The 16,157-nt window shown below is 45.9% G+C and overlaps 2 protein-coding genes across 38 annotated transcripts in view; one reads left to right on the top strand and one right to left on the bottom strand.

The window, feature by feature from the left end:
* LOC147571616 (uncharacterized) overlaps nucleotides 1-16,157 on the top strand; it is a 624,145-nt gene that overhangs the window by 539,185 nt on the left and 68,803 nt on the right. For 26 of the 36 annotated variants that reach the window (XR_015247221.1, XR_015247224.1, XR_015247220.1 and 23 more), the window contains 2 exons: nucleotides 12,059-12,134; nucleotides 13,383-13,497. The exons of 5 other annotated variants lie outside the window; for them this stretch is intronic. Coding sequence is in view for 11 of the 31 variants with exons in the window: in XM_086696183.1 (XP_086552309.1) it covers nucleotides 12,059-12,134; nucleotides 13,383-13,497 (191 nt within the window). In the remaining 20 variants the exon portion in view is untranslated. The remainder of the gene's footprint in view (nucleotides 1-12,058; nucleotides 12,135-13,382; nucleotides 13,498-16,157) is intronic. 5 more of the 36 variants (XR_015247228.1, XR_015247227.1, XR_015247230.1 and 2 more) reach the window with 1 other exon arrangement.
* The window catches only part of LOC147571620 (uncharacterized), a 382,686-nt gene that overhangs the window by 259,884 nt on the left and 106,645 nt on the right, over nucleotides 1-16,157 (bottom strand). The window lies entirely within an intron of this gene.

Genomic DNA, 16,157 nt, shown 5'->3' on the forward strand with positions numbered 1-16,157 from the left:
CCAAATTAGTTAGCATATAGTGAAACAATGATTTCAGGAGTAGATTCCTTAATGCCCCTTACCCATTTAGCCCATCCCCCCTCCCACAACCCCTCCAGGAACCCTCAGTTTGTTCTCCATATTTATGAGTCTCTTCTGTTTTGTCCCCCTCCCTGTTTTTATAGTATTTTTGTTTCCCTTCCCTTATGTTCATCTGTTTTGTCTCTTTAAGCCCTCATATGAGTGAAATCATATGATTTTTGTCTTTCTCTAATTTCACTTAGCATAATACCCTCCAGTTCCATCCACATAGTTGCAAATGGCAAGATTTCATTCTTTTTGATTGCCGGGTAATACTCCATTGTATATATATACACCACATCTTCTTTATCCGTTCATCCATCGATGGACATTTGGGCTCTTTCCATACTTTGGCTATTGTGGATGTGCTGCTATAAACATGGGGGTGCATGTGTCCCTTCGAAACAGCACACCTGTATCCCTTATCTAAATGCCTAGTAGTGCAATTGCTGGGTCGTAAGGTAGTTCTATTTTTAGTTTTTTGAGGAACCTCCATACTGTTTTCCAGAGTGGCTGCACCAGCTTGCATTCCCACCAATGATGCGAAAGAGATCCTCTTTCTCCGCATCCTCACCAACATCTGTTGTTGCCTGGGTTGCTAATGTTAGCCATTCTGACAGGTATAAGGTGGTATCTCATTGTGGCTTTGATTTGTATTTCCCTGATGATGAGTGATGTTGAGCATTTTTTCATGGGTCGGTTGGCCATATGGATTTCTTTAGAGAAGTGTCTATTCATGTCTTGTGTCCATTTCTTCACTGGATTATTGGTTTTGGGGTGTTGAGTTTAATAAGTTCTTTATAGATTTTGGATACTACCCCTTTATCTGATATTTCATCTGCAAAGATCTTCTCACATTCTGTCGGTTGCCTTTTAGTTTTGCTGATTGTTTCCTTCGCTGTGCAGAAGCTTTTTATTTTGATGAGGTCCCGTAGTTCATTTTTGCTTTTGTTTCCCTTGCCTCCGGAGATGTGTTGAATAAGAAGTTGCTGTGGCCAAGATCAAAGAGGTTTTTGCCTGCTTTCTCCTTGAGGATTTTGATGGCTTCCTGTCTTACATTGAGGTCTTTCATCCACTTTGAGTTTATTTTTGTGTATGGTGTAAGAAAGTGGTCCAGGTTCATTCTTCTGCATGTCGCTGTCCAGTTTTCCCAGCACCACTTGCTGAAGAGACTGTCTTTATTCCACTGGATATTCTTTCCTGCTTTGTCAAAGGTTAGTTACCCATACTTTGTAGGTCCATTTCTGGGTTGTCTGTTCTTGTGCCAGTACCTTACTGTCTTGATGATTACAGCTTTGTAGTATAGCTTGAAGTCTGGGATTGTGATGCCTCCAGCTTTGGTTTTGTTTTTCAAGATCGCTTTGGGGATTTGGGGTCTTTTCTGGTTCCATACACATTGTAGGATTCTTTGTTCTAGCTCTGTGAAGAATGCTGGTGTTACTTTGATAAGGATTGCATTGAATATGTAAATTGCTTTGGGTAGTATCAACATTTTAACAATATTTGTTCTTCCTCTCCAGGAGCATGGAATCTTTTTCCATTTTTTTTGGTGTCTTCTTCAATTTCTTTCATAAGATTTCTATAGTTTTCAGTGTATAGATTTTTCACCTCTTTGGTTAGATTTATTCCTAGGTATTTTATGGGTTTTTTTGCAACTGTAAATGGGATCAATTCCTTGATTTCTCTTTCTTTCACTTTATTGTTGGTGTATAGGAATGCAACCAATTTTTGTGCATTGATTTTATATACTGCAACTTTGCTGAATTCATGAATCAATTTTAGCAGTTTTTTGGTGAAATATTTTGGGTTTTCCATATAGAGTATCATGTCATCTGTGAAGAATGAAAGTTTGACTTCCTCCTGGCCAATTTGGATGCCTTTTATTTCTTTGTGTTGTCTGATTGCAGAGGCTAACACTTCCAATACTACGTTGAATAACAGTGGCAAGAGTGGACATCCCTTTCTTGTTCCTGACCTTAGGGGGAAAGCTGTCAGTTTTTCCCCATTGAGGATGATATTAGTGTTGGGTCATTCATATATAGCTTTTATGATCTCGAGGTATGCTCCTTCTATCCCTGCTTTCTTGAAGGTTTTTATCAAGAAAGGATGCTGTGTTTTGTCAAATGCTTTCTCTGCATCTATTGAGAGGATCCTATGGTTCTCGTCCTTTCTTTTATTGATGTGATGAATCACAACGATTGTTTTGCAGATATTGAACCAGTCCTGCCTCCCAGGTATAAATCCCACTTGGTCGTGGTGAATAATTTTTTCAATGTATTGTTGGATCCAGTTGGCTAATATCTTGTTGAGGATTTTTGCATCCATGTTCATCAAGGAAATTGGTCTATAGTTCTCCTTTTCAGTGGGGTCTCTGTCTGGTTTTGGAATCAAGGTAATGCTGGCTTCATAGAAAGAGTTTGGAAGTTTTCCTTCCATTTCTATTTTTTGGAACACCTCCAAGAGAATAGGTGTTAACTCTTCCTTAAATGTTTGGTAGAATTCCCCTGGAAAGCCATTTGGCCCTGGACTCTTGTTTTTGGGGAGATTTTTGATTACTAATTCGATTTCCTTACTGGTTATGGGTTGGTTCAAATTTTCTATTTCTTCCTGTTTCAGTTTTGGTAGTGTATTTGTTTCTAGGAATTTGTCCATTTCTTCCAGATTGCCCATTTTATTGGCATATAATTGCTCATAATATTCTCCTAATTATTGTTTTTATTTCTGTTGTGTTGGTTGTGATCTCTCCTCTTTCATTCTTGATTTTACTTATTTGGGTCCTTTCCTTTTTCTTCTTGATCAAACTGGCTAGTGGTTTATCAATTTTGCTAATTCTTTCAAAGAACCGGCTTCTGGTTTCATTGATCTGTTGTACTGTTTTTTTGGTTTCGATAGCATTAATTTCTGCTGTAATCTTTATTATTTCCTGTCTTTTGCTTGTTGTGGGTTTTATTTGCTGTTCTTTTTCCAGCTCCTTAAGGCCTAAGGTTAGGTTGTGTATCTGAGATCTTTCTTCCTTCTTTAGGAAGGCCTGGATTGCTATATACTTTCCTCTTATGGCCATCTTTGCTGCGTCCCAGAGATTTGGGGTTACGGTGCTATCATTTTCATTGACTTCCATATACTTTTTAATTTCCTCCTTAAGTGCTTCATTAGCCCATTCATTCTTTAGTAGGATGTTCTTCAGTCTCCAAGTATTTGTTACCTTTCCAAATTTTTTTGTGTGGTTGATTTTGAGTTTCATAGCATTGTGGTCTGAAAATATGCACACTATGATCTCAATCTTTTTCTACTTACTTAGGGCTGATTCGTGTCCCAGTATATGATCTATTCTGGAGAATGTTCCATGTGCACTGGAAAAGAATGTATATTCTGCTGCTTTAGGATGAAATGTTCTGAATCTATCTGTTAAGTCCATCTGGTCCAGTGTGTCATTCAAAGCCATTGTTTCCTTGTTGATTTTTTGATTGGATGATCTGTCCCTTGCTGTGAGTGGGGTATTGAAGTCTCCTACTATTATGGTATTACTATCGATCAGTTTCTTTATGTTTGTGATTAATTGATTTATATATTTGGGTGCTGCCACATTTGGTGCATAAATGTTTACAATTGTTAGGTCTTCTTGGTGGATAGACCCCTTGATTATGATATAATGCCCTTCTGCATCTCTTGACAGAATCTTTATTTTAAAAAAAATTTTTTTTAACGTTTATTTATTTTTGAGACAGAGAGAGACAGAGCATGAACGGGGGAGGGTCAGAGAGAGGGAGACACAGAATCCGAAACAGGCTCCAGGCTCTGAGCTGTCAGCACAGAGCCCGACGCGGGGCTCGAACTCACGGACCGTGAGATCATGACCTGAGCTGAAGTCAGACGCTCAACCGACTGAGCCACCCGGGCGCCCCACAATCTTTATTTTAAAGTCTACGTAGCCTGGTATAAGTATGGCTACTCCAGCTTTCTTTTGTTGACCATTAGCATGATAGATGGTTCTCCATCCCCTTATTTTCAATCTGAAGGTATCTTTAGGTCTAAAGTGGTTCTCTTGTAAACAGCATATAGATGGATCTTGTTTTCTTATCCATTCTGTTACCTTATGTCTTTTGATTGGAGCATTGAGTCCATTGATGTTTAGAGTGAGTACTGAAAGATAATGAATTTATTGCCATTATGATGCTTGTAGAGTTGGAGTTTCTGGTGGTGTTCTTTGGTCCTTTCTGATCTTTGTTGCTTTTGGTACTTACTTGTTTATATATATATTTTTTCATCTTTTCTACCCTCAGAGAGTCCCCCTTAAAATTTCTTGCAGGGCTGGTTTAGTGGTCACAAATTCCTTTAATATTTGTTTGTCTGGGAAACTTTTCATCTCTCCTTCTATTTTGAATGACAGCCTTGCTGGATAAAGAATTTGTGATGGCATATTTTTCTGATTCAGCACACTGAATATATCCTGCCACTCCTTTCTGGCCTGCCAAGTTCTGTGGATAGGTCTGCCGCAAACCCGATCTGTCTTCCCTTGTATGTTAGGAACTTTTTTTCCCTTGCTGCTTTCATGATTCTCTCCTTGCCTGAGTATTTTGTGCATTTGACTATGATATGCCTAGTTGATGGTCGGTTTTTGTTGAATATAATGCGGGTCCTCTGTGCTTCCTGGATTTTGGTGTCCATGTCTTTCCCCAGGTAAGAAAGTTTTCTGCATGATGTGCTCAATAACCCTTCTACCCCTATTTCTCTCTCTTCCTCTTCTGGGACCCCTATGATTCTCATGTCGTTCCTTTTTAATGAGTCACTGATTTCTCTGATTCTTAAATCGTGCTCTTTTGCATTAATCTCCCTCTTTTTTTCTGCTTCATTATTCTCTAAGTTTGTCCTCTATATCGCTGATTCTCTGTTCTGACTCATCCGTCCTTGCCACTGTGGCATCCATCCGTGATTGCAGCTCAGTTAAAGCATTTTTAATTTCATTCTGGCTATTTTTTACTTCTCTTATCTCTGCAGAAAGGGATTCTAATCTATTTGCGAGTCCAGCTAGTATTCTTATTATCATGATTGTAAATTCTGTTTCAGACATCTTGCTTGTATCTGTGTTGGTTAAATCCCTGGCTGTTGTTTCTTTGTGCTCTTTCTTTTGGGGTGAATTCCTTCATTCTGCCATTTTGAAGGCAGAAAAGGAATTAATGAGGTAGAAAAATTGAAATTAAAAACATCAAAATTAAAAAAATGTTAAAATTAAAAATTAAGGACACACACACACAAATCGAATAGATGATGTTAGATCATAGGTGTGTTTTGGTCTGGGTGTTGAAAGTGGTTTGACAGATTAGAGAAAAAAAAGGGGGAGAAAAAAAAGGAAATCATTTGAGAATTTGAAAAAATGAATACACTGAAGTAGACTAAAATGATATGATGGGGTTAAAATAGAATTTGAAAAAATATACACAAAAGTAAAGAATATAGTAGAAAAAAATTAAAAAAATATTTTTAATAAAAATTAAAAATAAATATGAATTTCTTATTTTCCTGTATTCAAGAAAAAAGAAAAGAAATGAAAAAGAGAAAAAAGATTTAAAAAAATAAAAACAAGAAATCGTTAAAAATTTGAAAAAGTGTATACACTGTAGTAGACCAAAATAAAATGATGGCAGTAAAATGGAATTTGAAAAAATTTACATAAAAGCAAAAAATATAGTAACAAAATTAAGGAAAAAGTATTTTTTAATAGAAATTGAAAGTAGAAATGAAGTTTTTCTATTTCTACATTCAAGAAAAAGAAAAGAAACGAAAAGCAGGCAAGGGAACAGCATGTACAAAGTCCTAAAGCAGGGGGAAGACAGAGTGGCCCAGGCTCTGAAATGACGGCAGCCACGTGACCCGGGGCTGGTGTCCCTTCACATCACTGGTTCTCAAACCCTCATTAGTAAAAGGGCAGAATCAGACTAGTTCGTGTCTGGGTCCCTTCCAAGAAAGGGGGTCAGCTTAAACATTAAGCAGGCTCATATGAGCTGTCATATCGTTACCTTATCCTCTGGGTGTCTGGGAGTCCCCTTGGTCACCAGCTGCTGGATTGGAACCCCAGAAGGGCAGCTCTGTACTGATTCTAGAGGCACAGCCAAGTTCACCCCTGAGCCCGGCCCAGGATTGGTTCTGTTGCTGCGCTTCATCCAGTCTGCTGAGGGTCTCGTTGTGGGTATGACCTACACGATTACATGATGGATTTTGCAAAATCCTGTTAGGATTATTTCCCATCCTTGCTCAGAGCCAGATGTTTGACCAAAAGGTAGAGAGGGCTGAAAGGAAAATCTCTGAAACAGGCCTCTGAAAGCAGCACAGGCTTGCAGGCTAGATCAGCCTGCTCTCCCAATGTCCTCGGCTGCTTGGTACCTTCCAGGCATACAGTAGGCCTTAACTGTGGAGTGGATGGTGTTAGACACCATTTCCTTAGAGGCTTCGTTCTACACATACTTCTCTTTAAGAGGTCATAATGAAACTCAATGTAGGATTAATATTTTGCTTTTTATCCACCCAATATTAATTCGTAAGTTTGTCTTCACACTGCTGAGAAACTCTTAAATGTCATTTAAGATGTTCAAGATCCCACTGGGTCATGTGTGGAACTGCTGAGTCACTATATTGTATGCCTGAAACTAATGAAACACTATGTTAACTGTACTGGAATTAAAATTAAAAACTTAAAAAAAAAATGTTCAAGATCTGAAACGTTAAGACGTTCAAGTCTAAACTACCGAAGAGTTGAGGTCAGCTCCAGCGTCAGCTCGGTGTGGATGAACACGTCCCCTGTCGCCCACAGCCCGTGAGGAAGGGGTGGGTGTTTTCTCTCACGTTCCTCTCAGATGTGTGGCAAAGACTCTCAGGTTAATGTGGGGAGAGGCGCCAGGCACCTGCCAAGGCCCCGAGAAAGCCTGCCGTCCACGGGCACATCGTGCTGGGGTGTCCGAGGACCGGGAGATGGCGGTCAGAACGGAGAGTCCCTGAGTCTCCGCCATCCCGTGCCCCACACTTCCTCATGGGGTCTGCCCTGTCTCCACTCTCCTTGGACCGTTTTTGCTCTCTCATGCCCTCTCCCCTTTGGGCCCCAGCCACGCGGCCTTCTTACCAGCCGGTGCTTTTCGCTGGGCCTCCGCTGAAACCCCTGAGAGGGGCCAGCTGGTGGGCCCGGCATCTCCTTTCCCTCAGGTGACCATCTGTGGTCCCAGCAGCCAGCGGGTGGGGTTGGGTACTTCGCTGTTGTCCCCTGAACACGGTGCACACGGGGGCTTGCAGAGAGCAGAGGGGCCTGACGCCCATCTGGGACCCATCTGGGACCACGTGGCTTCCAGCTGGTGACCCAGCACCCCACTCACCTTGTCGCCCTCCCCACCAGGCGGGCCTTTCTGCTGGGCTGTCAGGTGCCCGATCTGGGCATGCTGTCTTGTTTACAGCAGCCCCTTCCCCTCTGGGCTGGGGGCTGGGGGCTGGCTGCTCCTGGGGCACTGCCGTGTGCTGTCCTCCGTGCTGGGGTGGGGTTTTGCAAAACCCACCGCTCCTTCTCCCTCTGTGGGTTTCAGTGTGTCCAGGGAATGCAGCCTCTGGCCGGCCTCTGGCATCCTCGTGGAAAGGCCTCTCCACTGGCAGCTTTCCCCCTGTGCCACCTCTGCCTGTCCACTTTCCAGACCTGGAGGCTTCATCTTGTCACTATCGGGGGACCCCGAGCTCCAGCTTATCTCCATTATCCTCATCAGACATGCATGTGTGAACTGTCTGCCAACTTTTTAGTTTACTGTGGTGACCAAGCTGCCAGGAGTCCCGGGAGCCTGTGACAGCCTCAGAGGCAGATGCGCCCTGGGTAGAAGTTGCATAGGAAGACAGATTATGCTCGGGCTGCAGAAGATCTGAGAGTCAGAATCGGGCAGAGTTGATCTGCTGCCCGATTGGAAGGCCAGGTGGCATCGAGTCCCTCTTGGCCTGACCCCCGTTTCCCTGGGAGGTGTGTGGGCCCGTGGTGCCGGGACTCACCTGTCAGGGAGGCCTTTCCCTGGCCTGCTCTGAGTGCATGCTGTCAGCATTTCTGCCCCAGACTCTTTTGCTTCTGCCCACTTCTGACTGTTCTCCCTTCCGATTGCCACCCTTCTACTTGAGCAAGGTTAACATGCTCTCATTCTGGCTGGGGAGCCATTTTGTGTCTTTAATGACAGCTTTGGACGCAGATGGTTCTACCCTTGGGAGACCTTTCCATCATCTTTGAAAGTGTTGGTGTTTATAGTGTCACTGCCTTTGGGGGCATTCAGAGGAAGACGGAGGGAGGCACGTGGAGGAGGAGGAGGAGTGTTTTTGGTGGCTAAATCTGGAGAGGGAGAAGGTGGCAGAGAAGGGGACTCTGGACAGAGAAGTATTGTCCTTCTGATTCTTGGACGAGGGGACTCTGGCTTAGGAGGCTGTGCTTTGGAGCTGGGGTTAGAGGCTCAGAGAAGGAAGACAGCAGCCAGGTCACATGGGACCAGGATGTGGGATTAGATGCAGTCATTGCTCTGAGCGTGTCTCTTACCTGCAACACAGTAAAGCACATTTACCATTTCTTTGAAGCTGCAAGGGAGAAGTCCCAGAGTCCTTTCAACTGAGAATACTAAACAGAGGTGAACGAAACACCCATTTCTACCCATTGCACACGTGAAAATGTTACTGCTGCTTTCATTGAGGGTCCTGGGGTTAGTGTTGGGTCTTAGCAACTTCAGAGTCAGTTTCTTCCTTCTTTCCTTCCTTCCTTCCTTCCTTCCTTCCTTCCTTCCTTCCTTCCTTCCTTCCTTCCTTCCTTAAGTTTATTTGTTTATGGGGGGGGCCACACAGGTGGGGGAGAGGCAGAGAGAGAGAGAATCCCAAGCAGGCTCTGTATTGTCAGTGCAGAGCCCGACGTGGGGCTTGAACTCATGAACTGTGAGATCATGATCTGAACCGAAATCAAGAGTCAGACGCTTAACTGACTGAGCCACCCAGGCGCGCCTCCCACCCCCCCCCCCAGCCCCCTTGCCCAGGGTCTGTTTCTGAGGGCTTGTTTTTTCATTTGAAACCTTGGGTCCTCAAACCTTCATTTACCCGGTTCTTCAACTTCTTGTCCTGCATTGGGTCTTGGGGGTTGCTTGTTGAGGTCGAGGCTCTGTTCTAGCGCCGCTTTGATCTGAGATGGTTGATCTGGGAAATTGGCTTCCAGAGGGTAGTGTTAGTGTTGGGAATGTCAGGACTCTGTGGTGCCCCCGGACCTGCACTGTGTGTGGTCCCCACACCACTCGTGAGGGTCGTGTGCCACTCAGGGGTCATGATTTTCTTTATGCAACAGTGGGTGTCCCGCTCTATACCAGCACTGTGCTGGGCTCTGGGGGGATCCAGAGGTGAGCCCTCCCCACCCCCAGAATTTTGCATGCAAGGAGGGGACAAGGGACATCAACAGCTCTCCCTGCTTCTTTCCGGGCCCCACCCTGGCATTCTTCTTATAACAACTGGAGTGATGTCTTAGAATATAAATCAGATTGCATCATTCCCCTGCTCCAAACCCTTCTAGTGCACTGAGGATAAAAGCAAGAACCCTCACTGTGGCCACCGAGGCCCCAGCTTGCCCCACAGCCTGATCCCCTCCTGATGCCCCAGCCACACCAGCCAGCTTCTCCTTCCTTGAACTGAGCCCACAGCCATCTCTCTCCTCCCACCTCCTGCAGCCTGTGCGCATCCTTCAGGTGGCAGCCCAAGTGTCACGTACAGAGGGCTCTTCCACCCCCTCCCCAGGCAAGCTGGGCCTCCTGTTCACACTGCCATAAAGCTCGTGTGTCCCCATGCCCTGATGTCAGCTTGGAACTATGTATTTGTGGAATTACATGGCGATCCCCATCCCCCTGCTAGTCTTTGAGGTCCTTGAGGGCCGGGCCGTGTCTGCCCTGGTTCCAGTGTGACACTGACCCTGACCAGAGCCAGGCCCACAGTATGGACTCAGGAAGCCTGTGCTGAGTGAGTGAGCAGTGGGTGGACCAAGTATGTGGGGGTGGGGCATGCCAACGGGAGTGGACACCTGGCAGTTGGAAAAATGATATCCAGGTGGGGACAGGACATAGACAGAGGAATAGGGCAGGGAGTTCAAGGATGCATAGAGAGAGAGGCATGTAGCCCACATCAGCTGTGTGAGAGATCACAAAGGGGGAAAGGGCTTAGCTCTGGCTCTGGACAGAGTGAGGTTCAGACACTCACACATCAGCTTGTGATCTTGGATAGGTCATTGAACACTTCCAGGGCCATCTCCTTATCTGTAAAATTAAGATAATAGTAGCGTGCGCCTCCAAGGGCACCTTGAGGGCGAGTGAGGCAGCCTGAGTGGCTGTGCTCATGCTCCTGTGCTGTGGTGGGAAATCGCTGGGCTGAGTAGGCATGGTGTCTGGAATGCTGGAGGGTGATGTGGGCCTTTACTCCGGCCATGGATTTCCGCTGTGTATGTTGGAGTCCCCATTTTTGGTTCGGGGGTGGGGGGGAATCTGATAGCTTTGAGTGGGTTGGACTAGCAGGGGTGAGGCAGAACCGTGGGGGCTCCTGCAGGAGACCCCTGGAAGGTATTGAGCCTCAGCACCAGGATGGCAGTGGAGAGGACTGTGGACAAGGAGTGGGTGATAATGAGGTGGAACTGGCAGGTCTGGGGCTCCCCAAGCTCCATGATGGAGGGAGGAGGGTGCCTCACTCTAAGGGGAGATGGCCCAGTGGAGAGGGTGACACAAGGGAGCAGTTTTGACATCACAATCAGTTGGTAGGCCCTGCAGGGTGGCCCGGTAGAGCTTTCAGGCAGGCAGCTAGCACCGTGGGACAAGGGTTCTGGATTGAGGTCTCAGCCAGAGCTGCATGCTTGGGACTTGTCCTCTTTACACAGCTGGGGGCTGGGGTCAAAACCCTGTTGGATTTGGATTTGCCAAGGGGGACGGAGGCCTCTGAGCTGCGGTCCAGAGGCACTGTCACAAAGGAAGCAGAAAAGATGAAGGTGGGGGGTGGGGGATGATGATGGCTGTGGCGATGGTGGTGGGAACCTGTGGTAGGCAGGCTGGGCTGTGGGGTGACATTTCCCCTTCAAACTTCTTTTAAGAAGCAGGAGCGAGTGGAATAGCTTGATGGGGATGGCAGGGTAGAAGAAAAGGTGACAAAACGTTTTCTCATTAGGATTACCCACATGCAACCCCTGTAAGAACTGGGGAAATCTCCAGCAGGATGAAACTCTGGCCAAAATAGGAGGAAAGACAGGGAGGTGGCTGTGTAGCTTAGAGCAACGAGATGTGCTCCCTTCCGCCTCTGCCCCGTCCCCACATCCATGCTTGGTTCTACCGTGGGTGTCGACAAACCAGAAGTTTCTCCACTGAGCAAGTGTCAACCACGGTTGACTCCGACCTTAATGTCACCATCCAGCCCAAGGGGCCCTGGATTTGCACTTTTTTTCTGAAAAGAGACTTGAACAGCAGCAAATACATTTATGAAAGTCTTTAGTGCCTCTGGAGATTATTTGTGGCCTCGCTTGTTCTGAATGCCTTTCCCCCACACCACTCTGTGTAGGGAGGTGGCTTTTTAGAAGGCAGCAGGGCCTGGATTTTGATGCAGACACTGTCAGTGATGGGACTGTGCTGCCCCTTTGTGTCTGTCGTAAGCCACTACAGTGAGAGCAGTTTTGTCTAACAGAAAGCTGATTATTATTGCCTGATCCTGAGGCTGGCTCTGAATATGGACTTCACGCATAATTCCAGACGGCTCAAGGTCAAAAAGGTTAAGTGGGAGGTTGGGGCCTCGTATCAGTGACTGGTGCCAAATCTGAGATGCTGGCCAAAAGAACGAAAGAAGTAGCAGGTTAAAATCCGGCGTGCAGGCCAGGAAACCTTTGTAAGTCGACTGATGTAGAGAGGAGCCAGTGTCCGCAACGTGTCCTTGCCGCATGGAGAAAATGAAATGAAAACAGACTGCTGACTTCCTTTCTGCCACTGCTCTCTGTGCACAGAGGACCCCCTCGGAAGCCTGGAGAACAGGACAGGACTGGAGGACCACGTTCTCCTGGAGCCTGGGCTCGGGTACAGGTCAGTATTCAGAAACCAAATTGCCTTTGGGATTGAGTTGTCCTGTTCGCGGCTGTGCCTTTTATTCTTTTTTGAAGGTAGGAGTGCACCTCCCAGGATTCAAGGTCAAGGCCTTATTTCACATTAATATTCAGGTTTAGAATGGGAAGTTGCCAAGGGCGTCAGAGTGTGAGGAACAGTGTTTTACCAAACTTCATTTGTGTACCTCCTTGACTTTTTATGATTTAGGGGCCATACCTGGGTACCTCTTCTAACATCATTTACTGGATTTTAACATTTGGTCACAATATTATGCAAGTTTAATATTACGTAATACTTGAGCCACTTAGCTCTCACGTGTTTGAGAAGTGCTTCAACCAGAATAGAGTAGTAAGCACCGTGTCAGTTTTCTGATGTTCAAATAAAAGTATCTCAAAGGGAAACGGAGTTGCTCAAAGTCATTGGATGTTTGGTAGCAGAACTCAGATGGACACTAAAGTCTCCCTAATGCCACCACGATCCTTGTGGTTCTTAGAGTTGTTTCTTTTTCTCTCTTCACGGTTTTAATTTAGTGCAAACTTGAGAGAGTAGGGGTAGATCACATCTGCATTTTCAACCTCAGCCCCAGGGTGGGAGTCACTGATCACCTCAAACCATGCTTGGTTTTACTGTCTCTCCCTAAGTCAACGGAGCTCTGCTCTGTGACAGTGACACCACCTGTCGGTTCCTGTACAGTTAGTACATTGTCAGGATGGGTGTCACCAGGTCCACATAGGGTGCAGAGTCCTTTTTGCTGTTTATTAAAAAAAAAATTAATGTTGTATTTGTTTTTGAGAGAAAGAAAGAGACACAGCATGAGTATGGGAGGGCAGAGAGAGAGAGAGCGGGGGACACAGAATCCGAAGCAGGCTCCAGGCTCCGAGCTATCAGCACAGAGCCCAACACGGGTCTTGAACCCACAAACTATGAGATCATGACCTGAACTGAAGTTGGACATATAACCGACTGAGCCACCCAGGCGCCCTTGCTGTTTGTTTTAGAAGAATACTGACTATTGATTTTGGGAACACAAATCAGCGTCAGCGAGTAAGCAGATTTGCAAATAGGGAGTCCGCGAATGAAGAGGGCTGACTGCGGTTTTGAAGGGCTGCCTCCTGTGCCTTCTGGTGGTTGCTCCTGAAAACACTGAGTACCTGCTAGTTCTTGGAAGGGTGAGGTTGTATATTTTGAGTGGCCGAGTGTAACTTCCTTCTGTTTGCTTTTTCCCAGTGTGGAAGCTGGTCCTCCTGGCCAGGGAGACCTCCTGAGCAGCATGCTACCTTCCTCCTCGGTGCCAGAGTTGATGACAATTAGTAAGTTGCTGAGTCTCCTCCGCCAATGCCGGGTGACTCTCGGACCTGCACATCAGTGGGGTACTGTTGTGCTTGCTCCTGTGTGAGTGTGGACTTTGTGAGATGTGGGGTGAAGTCAGGTGTGTGTGTCCGTGGTCTGAATGTGCTGTGCAGTTCTTAGCTTCCTGAGCTGTGGTTAATGATGTGATGTTTGGGCGTGTGCTCACTCTAAAGGACACGCTTCAGAGCTGGAGCGGCACTGAGTTTTGAGGGGTTTGGGGATTTGCCCCCCGTACGATTGTCAACCACAGAGGAACTGTGCTAATTGGGTAGCTCTGGAGGAGTCCTATTTGTAAATAGGAAAGAGCATGTCTGTTAAGTATGAAGGTTGTTAAAGATCAGGTTCAAACAGTTTCGAACCTTAGCCCTGGGAAGAAAGTATTAGAGATACAACAAGATTAGGTTTGTGTGGCTTTATACAGTAAAGAGTAAGCCAACCGTAGCTTAAGGAGGTAGAAATTCATCTGTCTTTCCAGAAGTAGGCAGGCTGGTGCTGGTATGTGGCTCCCTGTTCGTCAGAGACCGGAACTCCCTCCATCTTGTCTCATAGTCCAAAATGGCTATTTTATCTCCAGCCATCCCAGTCTCATCCCAGGTAGCAGAAAAGAAGAGGGAGCAAAGGAGAGAATTCCTCCATTTCCATAGGTAGGATTCAACTTTTTCCTCTAGCCACTGACTGAAATTTACATTTCCTTCCATTCTGAAAGTACCAGCAAACCATAGAAACCGTAGTCATGTTAGCAGAATGGGTGACTTTATCGCCGATAGAAGTCATAGGCCCTGTGAGAGCTGCAACATGAAAAAAAAAAAATCTCAGAATATTGTTTCTGCTGGAAAATAGGGTGGTTTTTTTTAATGTGATGATAAAGAATTCTATGTATTTATTATATCACTTTTATTTTTTACATTTTGATAATGCTATTTCAGTATAATCTGTTCCTTTGAAGTCTTGTGTGTTTTATTTTATGTATTTTAAAATCTTTTTCTGAGAAGAGGTCCATGGGCTTCACCAGACTGCAGAACGGGTCCATGGTACCAAAAAGGTGATGCCCGCTCCCAGCTGTAAGGACCCTTCCTAGAAGTGCACACGGTGTCCCATTGGCATGGCCAACATCAGTCCCATGGCCTCCTCTGCTGCTATGGAGACAGTGCTCCCCACCCCTCCCATTAGGGTTTTCATTGCTTAGGGCGGCGATGCCCACCCTCCTGCCCCCATTAGGGTTTTCATTGCTAAGGAAGGAAGAGCGGGGTCTGGGAGACATCCAGCACTGCCAAGTCAGAGATGAAGAAGGAAATGAGCAGACTCTCTAAGGTTGGTTGGTGGGAATGACCAGTCTCACTCTGTTCAGTGAAAATGTGCAGTTCATTATGGCACTTCTCAGGCTTGAGTTCAGCTGGGCGGATTGTTATAGATCTATACATGTGGGGCACATGGGCTGGGAGAATAGTAAAGTCTCTGGCTTTCAAATTTCAGTTCTTTATTTACCACTATACTAGTATTTACCCTGTAATTTTTTTTTAATTGGGTGCACTTAGGAAAAGATGAGTGCCTTTATTTAAAAAGGGAAATTTCTGGGGCGCCTGGGTGGCTCAGTCAGTTAAGTGTCTGACTTCGGCTCAGGTCATGATCTCTCAGTTCTTGCAGGTTTGAGCCCCTCATCAGGCTCTGTGCTGACAGCTCAGAGCCTGGAGCCTGCTTCGGAGTCTGTGTCTCCCTCTCTCTCTGCCCCTCCCCCACTTGTGCTCTGTCTCTCTCTGTCTCTCAAAAATAAATAAATGTAAAAATTAAAAAAATACCAATAATAATACCATATAATAACCATGATTATAGTAAATGGAGAGTCACTATTCGTTGACTTAAATAGCAATTAACTGAAAATAAAGACAGCAGAAAGGAACCAATGTTAAGTTGGCCTGCATGTCATTGCCTGTCCCAGCTTCTGTCTGAGACCCCCTCCCGTTGTTAAAAAGAGAGGTGAGTGAGTGAGCAGCAGAAGGAGAGTGTTGGGAATATCCTAGTGCTAAACTCAGATCTTTTTCCTGGAAGTAACCAGAAGGATTGAGAAGGGAGAGAAGGCGCCTTCTCAGAGTCCCCGTGACCTCATGCCTTGTCTTTCTGCATCTGCAGTGCTCTCTGTTTGTGTGGCTCACACCTCATGTAGAGCGACGAGACTTCACTCTGGCCCTGAGGCGTGTCCATTCCAAAGAGTGTACGTTTGCTTTGCAAAGAACAGCGACCTCGAGATCGCGGACACAAATACCGGGCTTCATAGGCCTCTTGCTGTGGGCGCTTTATTGGGGTGCAGGCATCTCCATGCACCCCAGCAGCTATTCAGCACTGTGCTTCAAGGGGGTTTCCTGTTTCCCGGGATGAAGTCCCTCCATCACCGCTGACCCCAGGCTGCGTTGCCGGCTGGCCCGTGGGTCTCCCTCAGCCACTTTGTGCTAGAGGAAGCAGGTGGCCCTGCGTGTGCACTGGCACTAAGGTTGTCCATATGAACACACTGGAGTTGCACCGATGGCTGAGGTTTAGGCTGTTTTCCTTGTTTTTACTCATACAGTTTTCCAGAAATGTAAATCTAGTTTAGTATTTGGGATCTTTGGCAAGTAGGGACTTACCTAGAGTTTATAACTCGAATCTTGGAGGAGATAT

This window comes from Puma concolor, unplaced genomic scaffold (genome assembly GCF_028749965.1).
Source record: "Puma concolor isolate L17-30 unplaced genomic scaffold, mPumCon1.1.hap2 unalloc_scaffold_14, whole genome shotgun sequence".
Lineage (NCBI taxonomy): Eukaryota > Metazoa > Chordata > Mammalia > Carnivora > Felidae > Puma > Puma concolor.